Raw genomic sequence first — 19816 nt, 5'->3', positions numbered from 1 at the left:
CAATTTTTTATTTTGTTTTTAAAATATAGCCCTCAAGAATTCTTCTCCAATTGGCGTAAAACCAATGTAATCAAGCAAACTAATCACAGCACACCACGTGTCATGCTCCCACTTACCCCAAGATTTCATCGGATGAGATTTGGCTCCGATAAATTTCATCCCGGGTGATATAATACACATATCCTACCACTCATCTCTTTCAACCTTCGACTCCCAACATTGTTAAGAGAAAATTTTCAAAAATGGCAGCAGAAATGGCCTTAGTAAAGCCCATTTCAAAATTCAGCACCACGATACCAAGAATTGGGAATCCAAGACTTCCAAACATTAGGTTCGTCACGATAAAAATGTCATCTTCGACCACTTCCCCCCCTTCAAATGCGGCCATGAAGAAGAAAAGCGGGAAGCAAACCGAGATAAAGGAGTCCCTTCTGACCCCAAGATTCTACACCACAGATTTCGATGAAATGGAGCAGCTTTTCAACACCGAAATCAACAAGAATCTGAACATGGACGAGTTTGAGGCTTTGCTGCAGGAGTTCAAGACTGATTTTAACCAGACACATTTTGTGAGGAATAAGGAGTTTAAGGAAGCTGCTGATAAGATACAGGGACCATTGAGGCAAATATTTGTGGAGTTCTTGGAGAGGTCTTGCACTGCTGAGTTCTCTGGCTTTCTTCTATATAAGGAACTTGGAAGGAGGCTCAAGGTACAGGGCTTAGCTACTTCTCGCTTTTCTTTAATTTATCCTTCGTTTGTTTTCTGAATTCCTGTGAAAAATTTTGGTTTTTGGTTTGTGGGATTCTGTGTTTTCTAGTTTGCTTGTTTTACTGAATGTGAGCCATGTAGTGTACACATACATTAATATAAGAGTGTGTGTGGGTGTGTACTTTTTACATATATAGCAGCAGTAACGCTTAAGAATTCGTTTGAGCTCCACTTATGTTCCTGTTACTTGTGTAGAAAACCAATCCTATTGTAGCTGAGATTTTCTCTCTAATGTCAAGGGATGAAGCCCGGCATGCAGGGTATGTTATAACTTTTAGATTCATTGATGCAATCTAGTCTAATCCGTTTGATGTTACAGTTTTGTATTTTCTCGAACAGGTTTTTAAACAAAGGTCTGTCTGACTTCAATTTGGCTTTGGACTTGGGATTCCTAACAAAAGCCAGAAAATACACCTTTTTCAAGCCTAAGTTCATTTTCTATGCTACCTATTTGTCTGAAAAGATTGGATACTGGAGATACATTACTATATATAGACATCTAAAGGAAAACCCCGAGTACCAGTGCTACCCAATTTTCAAGTACTTTGAGAACTGGTGCCAGGATGAGAATCGTCATGGCGATTTCTTCTCTGCACTGATGAAGGCACAACCTCAGTTCCTCAATGACTGGAAGGCAAAGTTGTGGTCACGTTTCTTCTGTCTTTCGGTATAGTAGCGATTTCAATTATGTCTACTTTTAGTCATTTCTTCGTGCCTTTAGGTATGTAATTCTCGTTACTTGTAATGTTACAGGTCTATGTGACAATGTATCTCAATGACTGCCAAAGAACAGATTTCTATGAGGGCATTGGACTCAACACAAAAGAATTCGATATGCATGTGATCATTGAGGTGACTGTTCCATCTAAATAATTGCTATCATTCCACATTCAAGGGGTAGACTGTGATAAACTCATTATCTTACTTATTGTTGTTGTTTTCTTGGCAAATATCGACCTCTGCGCTCAAAAGGTTAGATAGATTCGATTTTGTTTTGATTAGAGTTACAACTGACTTAGCAAGTATCGGTCTCCATGTTGAACAGGTTTTCATGTCGAAAAGGGCGGACAAATGATTTGGCATACTTACATTTGATGGCTCTTTCACAAACATTTTCTTAACATCGAACTCTGACTCTTTGCGCAGACAAACCGCACTACTGCCAGGATTTTCCCGGCTGTATTGGACGTTGAGAATCCAGAATTCAAGAGGAAGTTAGACCGGATGGTGGAGATCAACGAGAAAATACTGGCAATAGGCGAGGGTGATGATATTCCATTGGTGAAGAACTTGAAGAGGATTCCCCTTGTTGCTGCTCTGGCTTCCGAGCTGCTCGCTGCTTATCTGATGAAACCTGTTGAATCTGGTTCAGTGGACTTGGCAGAATTTGAACCGCAGCTTGTTTACTAGTTTCTGTTTCCAAGGGAGTCCGAAATTCAGTTGCACTTTGTTGAGGAATTATCTCATTTTCATTGTACAAACAAGTTTGTCAGATCGATTTCAACTATTGTACCAATATATTGCTTGATTAAGTAGTAATATTGCAGGAAACTGAAGTCCTCCCCACTTTGTTAATTTGTTTCCGTGGCTACTTTTTGAGACATGCACAACCACAATTAGAAATCAAATACAGCATGTTAGAATTGAAAGTAACAAAAGGCAAGTCTAAATTTCCTAAGCAAGGACATCTCCGTGTCGAATGATAGAGATTATATAATCAATTTATATTTAGATTAGATATCGTTTAGTTAGCTTGAATGGATTAATAATCATTTTTTTATTACATCCAATCTGTAATTATTAATTATTAGTTTGTCTATATATTAATTATTTGTCATTACTTAATTTACCACTTCATTTTAAATTTATCATTATTTCAATATTCATACAAATTTTTACAGTAAATTTATTTAGATAGACAGACTATTGATAAATTGCTACATGAACTATTATAAATGATTTAATTGGTATATGAAATGTTTATAAATTAGCAAATTAGAACATTATCAAGCTAAAAAGTCGATTTTATCCTTAACCTGAATTGTTTTTAAATCTAATTACCATCAATAAATTCAATTAGACACACATTTTTTTATTTTCAAGATTGTACAACTAATTTTAAAAATATTTAATGATAAATAATATCAACTCAAATATACAATCACCTTTTTAATCATATTGATACAAAATTATAATATAGTAAATATTTGTGAGAAGAACCCGAATGTACTGTTTTTGGATGACCGAAATATGATCGTGATCCGTTGTAGTTCGGGACGTAAATTGAAAATGAGTGAAAATTTTCATACGCCGTCTAATCGATGCTTTGGTCATGACCCATCCTTAGTTTTTTCAAAAAAGATTTGTCTTTTTATATCCATAACTTTCACGTTATCCTGAATTTCAACGACTTCGATCGTGGAAAACAATTTCTTCGGGCTGTGGTCACATGATATAACAAATATGGTTTGTTAAAGTGGGATATGGGTAGAAATTAGGATCCTATAACCCATTATTGGACCCAACCGAATCTGGTTAGAAAAAATCAAAACCATTGAGATGCACAAACCCAATCCAAATAAAGCAGATCTGACTCGGTTCGGTCGTACCCGACCCATTTTCATCTCCTCTTCCTGGTCTGTCTTGTAACTAAAGAAAACTCACTAACCCCTAAAGGCAATCCCAACAGAGAGAGCTCATAGTGCATAAATCAGCAGCAGAAGAGGGTAAGAAGGAAAGATGAGCAGCATAGGCACAGGATACGATCTTTCGGTGACTACTTTCTCGCCCGACGGCCGCGTTTTCCAGATCGAGTACGCTGCCAAAGCGGTTGACAACAGCGGCACCGTCGTTGCCATCAGATGCAAAGACGGGGTGGTTATGGTATGTGCGAGAAAGTTTCAAGCTTGGTTATTTTTTGTTGTGTTTGGAGCTTTTGTCTCATTACTCGAATTTTTTTCTAAAAAAAATTATTATGACAGGGAGTGGAGAAGCTGATTGCTTCGAAGATGATGTTGCCAGGGTCTAATCGAAGGATCCATGCAGTTCACCGCCACTCTGGCATGGTATCCGTTCATCACTCTTACTTCCTTATGAAATGCTTGTTCGTTTTTATTTTTTGGGGGCATTTCGGATTCAATCCTATGTGTGGTAATTTGGGTTACTTTGATTGTGCATCATTATGATTAGAATTACGGGGTACAATCAACCTTAGTTCAAATTTCTAGAACAGACAGAGAGAAGGATTGACAGCACTATATGGTATTACAAATTACTGGAATTGGAAAAAATTGGTCACAAGCTCGGTGAAGTTGTAAAACTAAGCTAATAGGTGGATTGAGGGTTCTGACCTATGGTATTGAAAAAAATTTCGTGACTCAGTAAGTTTAGAAACAGTAACTTTTCGAAGTCCCTCTCCGATATTTGGTATTAGAACTCACGTATTCATATTTACATACATATGTATCCATATACATATTTAATGTTAGCAGATTTGTGGAAACTATTTTAATTTCTCTACTATTCGGTCTAAGTTCTTATTGTGTCTTTGTTAATGCACCTTCCATTTCCAGGCTGTTGCTGGACTAGCTGCAGATGGCAGACAAATTGTAACACGGGCGAAATCTGAAGCAGCTAATTATGAGAGGTTTGCTTTTACATGTCTTGCTTGATTATCTTCATCCTTCTCGTGCTCAAAATATGACGGGGACTCGACGACAGTATTTAACTTTTATGCCTGCATGTCATTGCACAGCTAATCTCACCTGGTCACCCCATGCTTTCCCCTTCTTTACTCCTCTGTGAGCATTCTTACTATGTCCAAAATATCCATGTTCCTCGTCAACCTGGGGAGAATAAAACTGATCATGCTTTAGTTTTGATGCGGAACAATACATCTATACTACTTTATTAAGTTTGAGACACTTAGAGTAACTAACTTTGGTGTCATGGTCTGTTTTATTAATTATATATATTAATAAAATGTTAAAATTTTAATGCAAGTTATATGTGGCTTAGTGGATATAGTTATTGTTTATTTGGATTTAGGTTATAGGTTCAATTCTCACTGAGTTCATTTTTTTATTCTTTTATTTTTCATTTTATTTTTTAATTTATATATCAAAATTACAGTGTAGTCCCTCACAATTTCTTATAATTATATTTTGATCATCATTTAAATGTAAATCAAATGAATTATAAAAAATATTATACAAGCACGCAACACGTGCGTCGGTGCACTAGTATGGGATTAGGAATTTGATCTAGGGCATCAGAAGAATTGGATTTTTCATATGTTCTCTTGGTCGGGTCGTCGTGACCGTATTTAACTTTTATGCCTGCATGTCATTGCCCAGTTAATCTCACCCCATACTTCCCCCTTCTTTACTCCTCCTGTGTGAGCATTCTTACTATGTCCAGAATATCCATTTCCATGTTCCTCGTCAACCTGGGGAAACTAGAACTGATCATGCTTTAGTTTTGATGCGGAACAATATATATGGGATTAGGAATTTGATCTAGGGCGTCAGAAAAATTGGATTTTTCAAATGTTCTCTTGGTCGGGCCTCCAATAAAATTGGATAATCTGAAACATTGGTCTGGAGTTGACCGGTCCGGATGGTGGATGGGGAGCAAATGAAATCGTTGGCCTATGTTTGGCTTTGCCAATGTATGAAAATATTATTTACTGGTTAATCTAGTTGAAGAGTGACAATATTCATTGAAATGAAGGAGCTTAAACAATATAAATCAGCCATGAACGCCTTTCGGCTATTGGAGCTTGTACTGGTTATCTTGATCTAATTAAGAATGTAAAATTATGCATGACATTTCACAAAGGGCTGCAGCTTGCTAAAGGCCTGCATGAACCATATAATATACTATCATTGAATAACTCTTCCAGTGCTCTAGCAGTTTGTTGCTATCGTTACCTGGTGAATTTCAGAAATTTTTGGATTTTCCGATGATTTTATCATGTAGCAGCAGTTCATGACTAATTTTTGCTGCAGTATAAATGTCTGTTGTGCTGGCATTGAATTCATTGGGCGTCTTTTTTACCTTATTATATGCCTTTTATTTTCAGTGTGTATGGTGAACAAATTCCTGTGAAAGAACTTGCAGAACGTGTTGCTAGTTATGTGCATTTGTGCACACTCTATTGGTGGCTCAGGTTTGTTTTTGCATTTTCTTTCACACGTGTCGTTTCCATTGGTCTGTTTTCTGCACGTTAACCCAATAATTGAATTTTGTAGGCCCTTTGGATGTGGAGTAATTTTGGGGGGTTATGATAGGGATGGACCGCAGCTGTACTTGGTTGAACCGTCTGGAGTTTCCTATGTTAGTTTTTTCTTGCATTGATATCAAATTATGGTTATATCATTCAATGATCTAGTCTTATAATTTTATACTTATGTTATAAGTGTCATGTTCTTTTGTCTATTTATTTAATGGATACTATGTATTTTCGTATTAAATTTGTAATATTTTGGTTCTTTATGTATGTTTCTATCATTTGCATAATCTCTTTGATGCAGAGATACTTTGGTGCTGCCATTGGAAAGGGCAGGCAGGCTGCAAAAACGTGAGCAATATATTTTGCATCCTAGATATAGAACTTGAAAAGTAAAAAAGAACAAAGTATAGTTGGAGCCTCCTAATCTGAAGATATTTAGTTGTAAAATGGGCCTTTACATTCTTTTTTCCCCTGTATTTGTTTGGTTATTATGATGTGAGTAATGAGTTTCTTTAAGAGGTAAATGAGACTGGCTTTGTTTGAATTCTAGGGTTGAAGACTCCTTGGTTGATGTTTTTTCTTTTTCCTTTTTATTATCCACCGCCAAAATAACCTGTAATCTTTCTTTCATGAAAACACTCTTATTCTTTTGCCAAGACATCTTTATGTTATTTAACATTTCTTTTTATGCAGTAATATTTGATAGTGTGAAACTTCTGAGCTACCATGTTGTGCTGACAGGGAGATTGAAAAATTAAAGCTTTCAGAAATGACATGTCGGCAAGGCATTATTGAGGTGGCCAAGATGTGAGTTATAACTTCTAATTTATGTTTGGAATTTACATATATTTATTTATTTTGTGTGTAATTTTATCCTGGCTATTAACCTTGTTATGATCGGTTTTGTTGTTTATGTTATACCTAAATACCTGTCAAATGGATGCACATTTGGTTAACTATAAAAAATCATTGCATACCACAAACTCTAGTATTAAGTTCTCATATGGCTCGACGCATCTACTACCTACCATAAAATAATGTTATCACTTCTTTTTACACAAACAAATGTGTTTTGAATTTCTCCCAGCATTTTGAATGCTTTCTAGTAATAAATAATCTTCATTTTTGTGCTTTATGACCGCCACTTCAAAAATGTATGTACAATTTTTTGGGATCTTGTAGCGTGGAAGTGTACTAATTGTATCATCTTAGTTTCGCTCTTATTTACATATGCATTTTAGTTTATGTCGAGACTCATTTCATTGGGATGTCTCAATTTTGATAATGACTTCAAGGTTTTTATCTAGCAATTCGAGCATCTTTACGGTACTGCCAAGTAATTTACATCCATTTAATTTTTTCCCCTTTTTTTGAGCTATAGAAGCGTTACTTTTTAGTTTGAGACTGGTAGCATGTGCAAAATAATATTGTTTTTCTATTTTCTTCATATTTCTCTCTGTCACTTATAAAGTCCCATCTTTCATATTTTGATGTGCTGCCATTTTCATAAGCAGTATTTATGGAGTACATGATGAAGCAAAGGACAAAGCATTTGAGTTGGAAATGAGCTGGGTCTGTGACGAGTCCAACCGCCTGCATCAAAAGGTGAACATTGATTTTTTTAAGATATTGGATGTACTAATCCTTTGTGCTGCCACTTGCATTTGATTGATGTTATTTGTTGTCTTAAAGACACTTCTGGTGATAATGTTAATTTCCTAGATATTTCATCAGCGTCAGTGAAGTGAATGAAATCCAAATTAGGAACTCTGAGACGAAAGTAACTGGATGCTCCGCTAAAATGTTGTTAAGTGTTAATCTTTAAAGCTCCAGCAGACCAGCCTCCAAATATGGATTTGGTTGATGGGAGGATTGGTCAAAATAATTTGAGAAACTCTATTTTAGGATCCAAAACTGAATGGAAAACTTTTTGTATTTTGTATGCCTGTTGTTTGAAATATGCATTAGAGGGAGTTTATGGCTGGACTGGTTCTAAGGACTCTTGAATTGGAAAAATCCAGTTCAGGGGCAAGGGGGCAATCGACTCCTCTTGTTCTTAAATTTTACCTGTAATTTTTATAAAACTGCATAATATGCCCACTAAAATCCTTTGAATTGCGAGCTCCCTTCTCCTGTTTCGCTCCCCTCTCCCAGATCCCTGGATTGACACCCCTACCTGTCCTCAAATGACCTTGTTATAGATAGTATTTAGAATGTTCCTCAGTTTCACTCTGCTGTTTTTCCTCGGCATTTCTCACCCCTCCTCCCCCTCTATGACTTGAGGTATCAGTTCTTTGATGTTTATATGTCTGGGCTTTGAACTGAATTCTTCATTGATATGTGAATGGGTGAATAATATTCCTTCGTCTTTTTGGTTAATCAGGTTCCAGATAACCTATTAGAAGAAGCCAAAGCAGCAGCCAAAGCGGCACTTGAGGAAATGGATGCTGACTAGATCTCTTAAAATAGTCTTTTCTTGTTCTGGGCCGTTAAAAATCTTCATAACCTTGAATTTGGAACCTTTGATCACTGTTCTTGCATTTCAGAGATGAATTTATACTCGAGGTCCCATTTTCAAATTTAACAAACCAATTCATTGTCACGTGAGTTTGATAAATATTATCCTGATACATGTTATATTTGCTTTAATGTATGAAATGAGTTGCAATTGAAAAAAGAAGTAAATCTTTATGATTATAAAATGACTCGCTAAATTATTAATGAAATGACACGCCTAGTGTAAAATCCTAGGACAGAAGCTCTGTATCGAAGAAGGTATATTCAGCAGCTTCTCTGTTATACTACTATACAAGAATATACCTCCACGTTTAAGTTGCAATCTGTTTATTCTTTGTGGATTAATTGATTTCTTTTATATATAGGTACTTAATTTGAGTCATTTCAAATGTGTGTTTATTTTGAGTCAAAATTTTATTTCGAGTACTTTCTCAAAATCCAAAATCCTTCAATTGAGGATCTCTTGGATTCGAACAGACTAAACCGAATTACCTATGAGGCTTGAAAGCAAGAGCATTTTATTTCTTTAAATCGTTTAAATTACGATTCAAATTTCTATCTTAACAACTCACGATGAAACAACTATCAGTGGTTGTATCTGTCCATCTACACTTTGCTCTCCCCATACATTATTAACAAATGATAATGTAAATATCATGTTTAATAAATCAATTGACAATTAGGCGAATGGTTTTCCAATTCAAAGGATAAATTGTCATAAAACCCTACTTTTTTTTTTTGGATTTTAGAAGCCATGCTTTACGCATTGCTTATGATTACTGATACTCACTTAAAATTTAGGGTCCGATTCCAGCAAGTGATACTAGTCCAGATGCAGGTTTCGAATTTCTCCTGAGCCTGAAATCACGAAGGAGACCAATAGAAGGGGGCCGGGAAGGTGTCCTAGCGTAGCCCCTCTGACGCTCAAGTTAGAGACTGAGAATATAAGGGAGAGTAGCGGTGCTGCTGAAAAATAATATAGTAAATATATCAGTTATACATCTGAACCTGATATTTATAAGAGATAACATGGGCTCATGCTGAGTCTGTCTTCCAAGTAGGCTAAAGATAAACCAGGGATAGTAGGTCTCATCCATAGGTATCAATTACCAATACAAATACTCTCACCATTATTCTTCTTGAGTTGGGCCTTGGGTCTCGCCTCGAAACTGTTGCTTATTTGATCTAACTACTATTCACCCGATTAAGATTTGAATTCCAAACCATTCTCGTCACATATAAATATCCTTGGCTAATTTGCTGCTATTGAAAATTAAAAAAAAAAACATGGAATTTTTTTCAAAAACAAATTATAGATTTTCTGAACGAATTGTTATCTACAAACAATATTAATATCTCTTGACACACAATATGTACATATATATTAAATTTTAATAAATATAAAGTATAAGTTTTAGGTATATTAAATTTTTGCATAAAGTCTACGTATGTTCAAAAAACTTTAAAATCATCTCTCGGCCTAAAATTAAATACTAAACCACATATTTTTTAGAACAAATTTCGCTTTTTTGCATCCTTTGTAAAAAAAAAAAAAACTTGGATCCTAAATATTAACGTACTATTCAATTTATGTTTGATATTTTGTTTATATAAAAAATAATATTAAAATATAACAACAAGGACAATAAACATTTAAAAATGAAACTCATAGGTCAAATCAAATTCCCAAGATCTACATTGTAACGTTACAGCATAAAGAGTGTTGGTTGATGTATTAATTTGGAGCGTCCTGTATTCAACATTTCCGTCTCAAAATCGCGGCCACTCTTTGATTCACTTGTGGTGCATGTTCAAATCCACTCGTCAATTATTTGCAGGACTGGATCGCACTCAAATCTATCTGCGGTCTTTTGCGTTGTGCATATCTTATCTGTAATTTCGGAGAAAGCGAAAGCCAAGAAAAACGAGCACCGACCCACATTTGTACGTCGCAACCCCTCTACGCCCGCTTGCTTTTTAGGTGATGTTCTTCACATGGGTTTCTATGCTTCTTGATGGTACCTTTTGTTAAGTGATTTTGGGATAGATTGGATTTTATCTCAAATTGCGCAATTGTGTTTCCCGGACATATTTCTGAAGAGGTTTTCTTGTCTTTTCTTGAAATGATTGTATTTTGTTTATGTTTTTTTGGGTAATGTGTAAGGGATTATACCATTATGGTGGGTTCTCGAGTCGTCCACTCGTAGGGTTTATGCTTTGCTTCATTTGATTCTGATCCGTAAAGTATGGCCCTTTTAATGCTCCATTTTTGTTAGTTAAGTACTTTACTTTCTTGTTAGGCTAACATGTCTGAATTTCCTGTTATTATTTTCTTTTGTAGAAAGATCAGATTCGTTTTACTATTATTGTATTACCTATTCACCTGACCAAAAAAAAAAAACAAAAGTTTCTCTCAAGTTTTGGTTGAAAGGGGATCAATTGGTGGTACCTACGAGGTGATATGCAACGTTTTGGTTCTAAAGCCATATTCTTTTATGATGGTTTGATATTGAATTTATTATAATCACCCCTCTCAGTTCTTGTGTTTCTTTGCTTTTAGGTCTTTAGTAAGACGGGTAAACATTTTTCCATTGCATATGGCAGATACCTTTCTTTGATTGTTTTGCTCGTCTTCATCATATACTAATCTATTTTTGTGAGCTTTCTTTGCCAATATTTCATCAGGTGACTTGCTATTGTACTGGTTTCCTGAGAAATACACAAATAGTGCATCAAGTTTGTGTTTGAAGCTACCCTGTGTTTTAAATGGCTGGTTGACTGTATAAATCTTACTCATCTCATTTCCCAAGTGCAAAACTATATATAAATAGAATTGGGGTGCTGATGCTGTTGATACGCAGGATCCTGCCTTGTGTCCCGATTATCTTTCTGGAAACTTTTAACGCACAATAGTTCTCAAAGCAGTTGCTGAGGGACCTTTATCTTTCCACAAAAGTTAAGAGTGAACTTTTTGCTCTTACACAGCCTGCTATGGTAATGTTACCCTCCTTTTCTTGTGGATATAGAATGTCTAATAAAAGAACACATTGAGTTAAAAAAGATACTGAATTTGAAACTATTTACTCTATTTACTGTGTTTGGTTTGCAAGGAGTTGCAGATATTTTAAATTTATGCAAGTTGGTTAAATAAATAAATTCATATCAGTTACGCTTTGCATCCCTGTGTCACATTTCAAGAATAAAAAAGAGAGGGAGCGAGATATTTATGTCTTTCTTATTGTACAGTGGATTTTACATTTAGAGAGAGACTCCATAATTGTTGTGTTTACATTGTTTAGGCAACTAATGAGAATTTCCCACCGAACGTCATTAAACAACTAGCAAAGGAATTGAAGAACCTTGATGAAACTCCCCCAGAAGGAATTAAAGTAGGTGTGAATGATGATAACTTTTCAGTTATCTTCGCTGACATTGAGGGCCCTGGTATGTTTCTTTGCCATGATCCTCTTGCACTTCAGAAAGTCATTTCCTTTTTGTGACTATGTAATCTTGCAGCTGGGACTCCATATGAAAATGGAGTTTTTCGAATGAAGTTGATTCTGTCTCATGATTTCCCACAATCCCCTCCAAAAGGTTTGTCTTCGTTTATGCTGAATACACATTCCATTCTTATCAATCATGGATCAGAAGACATACTTTATATACTACCATTTTGATTTATTTTTTATTCTCTCTTGGCTTTACATCCAGGCTACTTTCTGACCAATATTTTTCATCCAAATATTGCAACTAATGGTGAAATATGTGTCAATGCTCTGAAGAAAGACTGGAACCCAAATCTTGGTTTACGTCATGTTTTAATAGTAAGTTCAGTCAATTCGGCGATTCTTCATAGAGTTTGTATTTTGCCACTTTAGAGATTTTTTTATCAATGTTTAGTGCATTTCAGGGCAATTTTATTTTCCTATCTCATTCTCTCTTTTTTTGATAGGTTATCAGATGCTTATTGATTGAGCCATTTCCAGAATCAGCTCTAAATGATCAGGCTGGCAAGATGCTACTCGAGAATTATGACGAGTATGCTAAACATGCTAGGTAAGTTGTGCTACCCTGTTGCTAAACTGCCTTAGTTATTTAAAGACTTGTATTTTTATTATGAACTATGCAGCTGGTTGTACTGTGCTCTCATGATAATGGAATGAAAAGTCTAAGTTTAGATTTGCCAACTAAAATTTTACTCGAGGACTCTCTTTTAAGAACAAGCCTAGAAAAGTTAGAGCATTTCCTTTCCTTTGATGTGTATGAAAGCAACAAAACTCTGTCAGAATTTGAAAAATCTGTTGAAGAATCACATGATGATTGATGCAAGGATCAGTTTCTTTTGGCGGTAATTTGCCTACTTCAAGTTAAAGACTTTCAAAAATTAAAACTACAGAGTCCTCATGCAGTCTTTCCCCATACATTTTCTTTTCGTTTACTGATTTGCAATTAATAGAAGGATTCAAAATAATTAACATATGTGAGATTTTCTATTCACTTTGTAATGTGGATTTGTGTGGAAAAACAAGACTCGGATGTTTCGTAAGCGAGAAATCCTCCTGCCGTCATCCTTAAAATAACACTACTCTAACCTTATTGAAGCTTATACTTCATGCATAGAGTTGTCTGTCTGGGGGGATCTTTCACAATCACCTTAGGCAAGATTCTCCCCAATGAACTCCTCTAGCGGCTATTCACAAGCACCTTAGGCAAGATTCTGTAAAATGAATTCCTCTAGCGGCTAATCTGTAGCCATTATTGTTTTATGAAAATGATTAACATGCGTGAAAAATTCATTTTGTGAATTTATAGATGCTTTCATTTTTCCACGGTACAATTTGGGAGGGTGGTTAGTTGTTACAGTTTTGATTACAGCACATATTGTATGATATTCTTTTCCTTATCCGACTTCTCTAAAATCAACAGAGTTTACACGGAAATTCATGCTCTCAAGCCGAAGCCGAAGTTCAAAACTGGAACTATATCTGAGTCCACCACTATAAACGTAGACCAAACAAATCCTTCAGTAAAGAGTGTCGACCACAAGAATGCCACATCATTTGCTGCACCTCCTTCACCACTGGCCCCAAAACCTGGAAACGGCCAAGATCAGCAATTAGTTGCTCTAACTTCATCGAGTGAGACAGGAGTTAGTGGGTTAGCTACATTGACACAAAAGAGAGAATCGGGGCTGACTAAAGTTCCTGCAGGCAAAAAGAAGATGGATGCTAGAAAGAAAAGCCTGAAGAGATTATAAAGATTCAATGGATCAACCATGTTACATTTATGTTATCTTTTTAAATGGACGTAAGGGAATTGTTGATTTGCTTTTTTCACGTCATTTTGAAGTTGGAACTGTGGAATGTTACATTCTTGCTTTTCCTGTGTAATATGATATTCCTTTTCAACCGATTTGTTTGTTTCTGCTAATAGTGGAGGACGTTTCTTGGCGCCGTGCCAATCAATTTGGCTTGTGGTGGAATAGTTGGTTTAGTGAAACGAAAGTTGCAGATTTGAGTCGTCCCGATCCAACTTCCAACTAAAAATCATATCTTGAAATTCTTTTTCTGTGAATGATCCTTGATGTATTGTGTTTGGCCAAGCATGTGAGGTCTATAGTAGACCCACCCCATATAGAAGGCAAGGACAAGATCGATGGAAAATTTTCATTAAAGCCAAGCAAATTGAATCGAATTAAAAATCGATTAACTAAGAGAATAATTTGATTAGTTAATACGAAATTGAATTCAAAAAACTTTTTTTCTAAATAAAATATATTATCAATTCCAAATTTTGTGGTTTTCCGATTCTATGGCCCAAGTTGAATTTTATAATCTTCCAACTTCCAAGTAAAAAAAAAAATTAGTATATCCAATTTACAGATATTCATGAAAATCACCAAAACTAAATCGAATAAATCATTTTTTAGCTATATAAGCTAAGAGAGTGTTATTTCAGTTTAACCAAAATTTTGGTAACACCTGTGAAAAAGCAAGGAGACAACCATCTAAAAAATACCCCTCTCCATCACATTTATATAGTCCATTTTGTTTTTTCACAAAGACTAAAAGTGCTATTGGAAAACAGATTATACAACTCTAATTTAATCATATATGGAAAACAAATTGAATACAATTATATTATAGGATATATTATAAAATCTTGAAGGCAAACTAAATATTTGGACTAAACATGAACGGAGTAAATAAATAAATAAAATTGCCTCACCCAATGAGTCTCTTGGGTCGCTGCTACTGCATATGCTGGTAAAATGAAAAATCATACCACCAACGGAAGTTTCTTAATAAGCTCCACACAGTACTTTGAATATTTCCATAGAAGTTAGATACCATCACAAGAAGCCATTAATCTTTTCAAAAACTTCAAAACCGAAAAAAGAAATGATGAAAAACGGAAACTAGCAACTGATAACACCAGTTCCACCCTATGTTCATCCTTCTCTCCCAAGATGAATTTTTATCCGATTTCGCGTTCACAATTTCATGTAATTTTTTGGAGGTAGGAACATTACTTGGCCATCATAACCTTGACAAACTCTTCGTAGTTAATCTGTCCGTCCCCATCAACATCCGCCTCCCGAATCATCTCATCCACTTCTTCGTCAGTCAGCTTCTCGCCAAGATTTGTCATTACGTGGCGAAGTTCAGCCGCAGAGATGAAACCATTTTGATCTTTGTCAAAGACACGGAAAGCCTCTTTCAATTCCTCCTCGGAATCTGTGTCCTTCATTTTCCTCGCCATGAGATTCAAGAACTCAGGAAAGTCAATTGTCCCATTACCATCAGCATCCACCTCGTTGATCATATCCTGGAGCTCAGCTTCGGTTGGATTCTGTCCCAAAGATCTCATCACAGTACCGAGCTCCTTGGTTGTAATGCAACCTGCACATAGTTTTCACTATTTAGGTAACTAAAAGAGTAAGAAATACGGGGAATCAACATAACTGTACTTTCATTGAAAACACATCCAAAGAGATGGTGATAATTCAGTCACTTCACATCTATTGAAACCAAAAACGTAATTGAAACAGATGGTCAAGAAATCAAACACAAATTATTACATAAAGTACATAGATGTAGAAAAACCCACAATCCAACCATCTAGGCTCAAGGATCAGTGAGACCTACTCCTTGGGACGTCCGTCTTAACTGTGAAACCCTAACTTAAGTAAACCTTAAGGCTCAACATGTTTTTCAAGGCACTCCTTACATATTTAGATAAAAAATATCAAATGCAGAATAATAGGCATTTATTTTCACTAATAATTAATGAGTTCCCCCTTATGGTAACCATACATCTTATTGTGGGTTAAGTTTCTAATAACTATGTATAGTACAATATTTAATGGATGTGACGATCATGAGTAAAAATTACTAGTACAAGTTGGACATGTTACCAAATCATCATCCAGGAATAGATCGAAAAATCCACATGAATATACAACTTCAAAATGATGAAATAGATACAACTGACAGAATAAGTTCTAAATACAAAGTGATTGTCATGAAATTAAGACAAGTACTCAAGATTCAATCTTTTGATCGAGTGTGTACATCAGTGCATGTTAGGCTTTTCCAAGTTTGTGTTGAGGCAACCTCGATGACAGGTACAAGAATTAAAATGGTTTTAAGATTTTATTGTAGCTACCCCATTGTGATATCGTTTAGGATACCAAAAGAAAACCAATAAGCTGAAATTGGGACATATGTCAACATTACTTATGATCGTATCACTTACGCTAACATGGTCCACACTCATGCGTTTCTTTCTTTCTTTCTTTCCCCAAAATCGGCAACTTGAATTGCAAAAAGAAGTTACTCAGGGCATGTGTATCAAAAGATGGCATTTACTTCTTTTAAAGAACTTACCGAAAAATAGAATTGTATTCAGTTGAAGGGATCACTATATGTAGGCACATCCTTGTACATCAAATTCACACTTGTTTGTTACAATCCTAGCTCAAGTTTGGCTTACTTCGACCTAATGTGGTATTTTCATGTTTTATAGCCTTATAAAGGCCAAATTACTTGATTATGAAGAACATGAGAAACATGCTAAATTCTTCCAATCTGGTGTATGTTTCATTTCCTCCCTGTACATCTCTAAATTTGTAGAGTCGAAGTTGCACGAAGTCGTACAATTATTTAATGAGAATTTAGTTCCTATCGTAACTTTTTTCAGTCTCTTTTAACTATTTTTGATGAGCAACAAACTACCAAGACTACTTCTTGACAACTTAACTCCAAAAGATGACCACAGTGACCGCAACTATGTTTTCAGATCAGGAATATTTTAATTCAAAACAAAATTAGAAAAACTAGATCTTCCATAGAAAACAAATCCCGAATCCACACAAAATCCCATATTTTTAACATAAAGATAAGCAAATGCAATAGATTTCTCAATATCAAAATGAAGAGAAGAATGATCGAACCATCTCCATCCTTGTCAAAAAGGCTGAAGGCCTCCTTGAACTCAGAGATCTGGTCATCCGACAACTGATCCGCCATTTCTTCAACTCAAAATTTTCTTGGATTCTGATATCCTTTGTTGCTTTGTGGGCTTTTCTGAATTGAAGAAAAGAATGAAAAGAGCGATGAGATGGGGCCTCTGGTTTACCAGTTATCAGCGTTAAATATATCAGATACAGAAGACTCAGATTATTGAGTGGCAGAGATAAATTTAGCACATTAAATTAGGATCCGCTAATTTTCTTGCTAAATTTTTTGGAAATAATAATGATATCCCGTTGTGTCCGGACGTGATTGGCTGGGGCTTTCTGTCGCTACGATCTTCCCGCTTTGCCATTCTTCCATTTCTCAAAATAAATTTACGACTTTTTCTTAAAAAAAACTAAAATAATTAACTTTCTTGAAAATATTCTTTTTGAAAAACTGATTTGATGCATGCGTCGTTCTTCGTATATATATATTATCTATTTGTTTCCAAAATAGTTCTTGAACCACAAAAATCGATGATTCTCAAAACAATTAGAAAAACAACAAATTATATTCATTAAAATAAACAATTCCATAAAAAAACTTAAATAAAACAACTACTATGTATACTAATTATATACAAATATTTACTATATAAAAATATTGTATATATGCAACACGTGCTTTTGAAATATAAGTACTATAGATATTGATCATGGCTTAGCTCGACACAAATCAGAACTAAATCTTATAATCTTGTGTATAATTTTTTGTGAAGTCAAAACATGATGCGTTAAAGATATGCATGAAGCGAGATGTTGTATAATACAAAAAGTTCTATGAGATCATTTTATCGATCAATTTTCTGGTATCAATCTCAATCTAAACCATGAAAAATTTTATGTTTAGATATTAATTTTTTCCTGTGAATATAAAATAGATCCAAATCTAATTGCCAGTTTGAATGAGTCATCCAAGTTTTCTTTTCCAAAATGGTGGCGCTACATATTTTTTTATAAATTGTGATAATATATGTGTTCGAAATTTGAAAATTTGACTAAAATTTTAAACTATTTTTTTTGGTAAAAATTTGTGTGAACAGTATAATGGATTGTATTTTGTGAGACAGATATCTAATTTAGGTCATCCATGAAAAATATTATTTTTTATGCTAAGAGTATTACTTTTTATAGTGAATATCGGTATGGTTGACTCGTCTCACAGATAAAAATTCGTGAGATCGTCTCACAAAAAACCTACTCTTTTTTTATTACAAAATACTGTTTTGTGTATGATTTTGATAGGCTCATAATAGTTGACATTTTTTGTTGTCATATATCTCATTGTTACCACTTTCAACGTGCTTAATTGACATATTTTTGTGTGATTTTATTGTAGGATGAAGTTTTCTGCTCTTTGCGATGAATTTGGGCTAAAAAGTTGATTTTATATCACAATTAAAGCTGTCGATATGATCTTAGTGGAAGACGTGGAGCAGAAAAATTCAGAAGATGTTTTTGCATAAGGTGTGATCACGCCTTGTGACGATTCCTTGGCTGCCTAGTGAGATAAAGAATTTTTATATCAAGGCAGAAATACAAGATAAAGTTTTTTTTATAAAAACTCTATATTATTGGAGGATATTTTCTAAGTATTTTTTAATTTTTAGGATTAAGTTTTATTTTAGGCTACTAGTCTTTTATTTTTTTGGGCCCATTAATTTTTTATTTTTTTGATTTCCTACACCATCTACGCATAGAGAGGGAGGCGGCAGATTTTTTTTTTTTACAAACAATTCACTATCTTCCAACCATCATATCTCACTTGAAGCACAAGGATTTTCTCTCCAGCTCTCTCAACAACTTTAGGCTAAGTTTTATTTTTGATTCAAGGGATATTTTTACTATTTCGATTTATCACTGTGAGGCTTTTTGCACTTTAATTTAATATTCGTGCTTTGTTCAAGTATTTGTTGATTTATGATTTATTTATATGAAAGTTGTATGTTGATTAATCTGACAATTTAATTCGATATATAATTTTCTACTGCTATTCATGAATTCAGTGATCCGTAATTGTCATGAACGATTGGTACATGAGTAGCGATAGATTAGGTGTGTTATGCATTAGGTGTGTTATGCTATCATAGCATATTTAATCTAAATAAATCAACGAAACTCGATCTATCAATTGCAGCTATCTCGGTTGTTAGATTTAGGATTAACTATTTTCATAAAACGAAAATGCTATTTTTAATTAATATGGAACGCTATCGTGTCCAGTTAATTATTGATAAGTTTTGACGGGATGCTGAGTTCGGTCAATTAATTTAGGAAAACACAAGGAGTTTAGCGGCTATCTCTATAATTCTAAGGTTAATTACTTGTAACTGCATGAATAAATAATATATTAGCCGATGAACAATGACACAATTGAATAGTGAAAATTCCCTTGAATCAGACTTGTAATTTAATTCTCGTTTAGATTTATTATTTTTTATTGTTTTCTAATTTTAGTTTTAATATTTATTTAATTCATATACAAAAATCCCCCTTTTAATTGTATTTTGCTCGAAAGAAATCATCCTCCATTCCATGTGGATTGGACCCTACTCACCATGTACATTAATTTTATTTAGAGAGTAGAAATTTAAGTTTGGTGGCACAACGACAGCACACCAGATTTAAAAAACCAGGAGCACACATGTATTATGTTTAGGAAGGGAACTAAATAAATCCCACAAGAAAATATTTTTAAAATTTTAAAATCTAATGTTTATCCAATATTATTATAATAACAAAAGAATATTTGACTTCGCCCCACAAGTTTTGCTTTATT

General features: G+C 34.5%; 4 protein-coding genes across 11 annotated transcripts; 3 read left to right on the top strand and 1 right to left on the bottom strand.

The window, feature by feature from the left end:
- Positions 1-171: 171 nt before the first annotated feature.
- Positions 172-2344, top strand: LOC142552035 (magnesium-protoporphyrin IX monomethyl ester [oxidative] cyclase, chloroplastic). The gene is made up of 5 exons (XM_075661621.1): positions 172-710; positions 965-1029; positions 1109-1436; positions 1523-1621; positions 1916-2344. The coding sequence occupies exons 1-5, from the start codon at positions 243-245 to the stop codon at positions 2177-2179; spliced, it is 1224 nt and encodes a 407-aa protein (XP_075517736.1). The 5' UTR covers positions 172-242; the 3' UTR covers positions 2180-2344.
- Positions 2345-3379: 1035 nt separating this feature from the next.
- Positions 3380-8570, top strand: LOC142552031 (proteasome subunit alpha type-3). The gene is made up of 9 exons (XM_075661612.1): positions 3380-3652; positions 3751-3834; positions 4342-4415; positions 5853-5939; positions 6022-6106; positions 6304-6350; positions 6744-6809; positions 7517-7607; positions 8386-8570. The coding sequence occupies exons 1-9, from the start codon at positions 3509-3511 to the stop codon at positions 8455-8457; spliced, it is 750 nt and encodes a 249-aa protein (XP_075517727.1). The 5' UTR covers positions 3380-3508; the 3' UTR covers positions 8458-8570.
- Positions 8571-10225: 1655 nt separating this feature from the next.
- Positions 10226-13931, top strand: LOC142552030 (ubiquitin-conjugating enzyme E2 22-like). Of its 8 annotated transcripts, XM_075661606.1 has the most exons (8): positions 10226-10500; positions 10684-10763; positions 11381-11513; positions 11819-11963; positions 12036-12113; positions 12231-12343; positions 12472-12575; positions 13446-13931. In XM_075661606.1, the coding sequence occupies exons 3-8, from the start codon at positions 11511-11513 to the stop codon at positions 13774-13776; spliced, it is 774 nt and encodes a 257-aa protein (XP_075517721.1). In that variant the 5' UTR covers positions 10226-10500; positions 10684-10763; positions 11381-11510; the 3' UTR covers positions 13777-13931. The 8 variants fall into 8 exon arrangements, with proteins under 8 accessions (XP_075517721.1, XP_075517725.1, XP_075517719.1 ...); XM_075661610.1 differs by lacking the exon at positions 10684-10763 and having other exon boundaries at positions 10226-10463; XM_075661604.1 differs by lacking the exon at positions 10684-10763.
- An 873-nt stretch (positions 13932-14804) lies between these two features.
- On the bottom strand, positions 14805-17223 carry LOC142552033 (calmodulin-7-like). Its single transcript, XM_075661614.1, has 2 exons — positions 16975-17223; positions 14805-15421 (listed from the first exon to the last, which is right to left on the bottom strand). Exons 1-2 carry the CDS (start codon positions 17048-17050, stop codon positions 15048-15050), a joined length of 450 nt encoding a protein of 149 aa, XP_075517729.1. The 5' UTR covers positions 17051-17223; the 3' UTR covers positions 14805-15047.
- Positions 17224-19816: the final 2593 nt, after the last annotated feature.

The sequence above is a fragment of the Primulina tabacum genome, chromosome 7, assembly GCF_025594145.1.
Source record: "Primulina tabacum isolate GXHZ01 chromosome 7, ASM2559414v2, whole genome shotgun sequence".
Classification (NCBI taxonomy): Eukaryota; Viridiplantae; Streptophyta; class Magnoliopsida; order Lamiales; family Gesneriaceae; genus Primulina; species Primulina tabacum.
This window is presented reverse-complemented; position numbering and strand designations above follow the sequence as displayed.

Bases quoted from the DNA above. Each gene is read 5' to 3' on its own strand.
- LOC142552031 (XM_075661612.1), top strand. From the start codon at position 3,509: ATGAGCAGCATAGGCACAGGATACGATCTTTCGGTGACTACTTTCTCG. The intron at 5,940-6,021 runs GTTTGTTTTTGC...TGAATTTTGTAG, and splicing joins ACACTCTATTGGTGGCTCAG to GCCCTTTGGATGTGGAGTAA. The intron at 6,351-6,743 runs GTGAGCAATATA...TTGTGCTGACAG, and splicing joins GGCAGGCAGGCTGCAAAAAC to GGAGATTGAAAAATTAAAGC.
- LOC142552035 (XM_075661621.1), top strand. From the start codon at position 243: ATGGCAGCAGAAATGGCCTTAGTAAAGCCCATTTCAAAATTCAGCACC. The intron at 711-964 runs GTACAGGGCTTA...TTACTTGTGTAG, and splicing joins AACTTGGAAGGAGGCTCAAG to AAAACCAATCCTATTGTAGC. The intron at 1,622-1,915 runs GTGACTGTTCCA...CTCTTTGCGCAG, and splicing joins ATATGCATGTGATCATTGAG to ACAAACCGCACTACTGCCAG.
- LOC142552030 (XM_075661610.1), top strand. The intron at 12,344-12,471 runs GTAAGTTCAGTC...TTTTTTTGATAG, and splicing joins GTTTACGTCATGTTTTAATA to GTTATCAGATGCTTATTGAT. The intron at 12,576-13,445 runs GTAAGTTGTGCT...TAAAATCAACAG, and splicing joins GAGTATGCTAAACATGCTAG to AGTTTACACGGAAATTCATG.
- LOC142552033 (XM_075661614.1), bottom strand. From the start codon at position 17,050: ATGGCGGATCAGTTGTCGGATGACCAGATCTCTGAGTTCAAGGAGGCC. The intron at 15,422-16,974 runs GTTCGATCATTC...AACTATGTGCAG, and splicing joins TTTTGACAAGGATGGAGATG to GTTGCATTACAACCAAGGAG.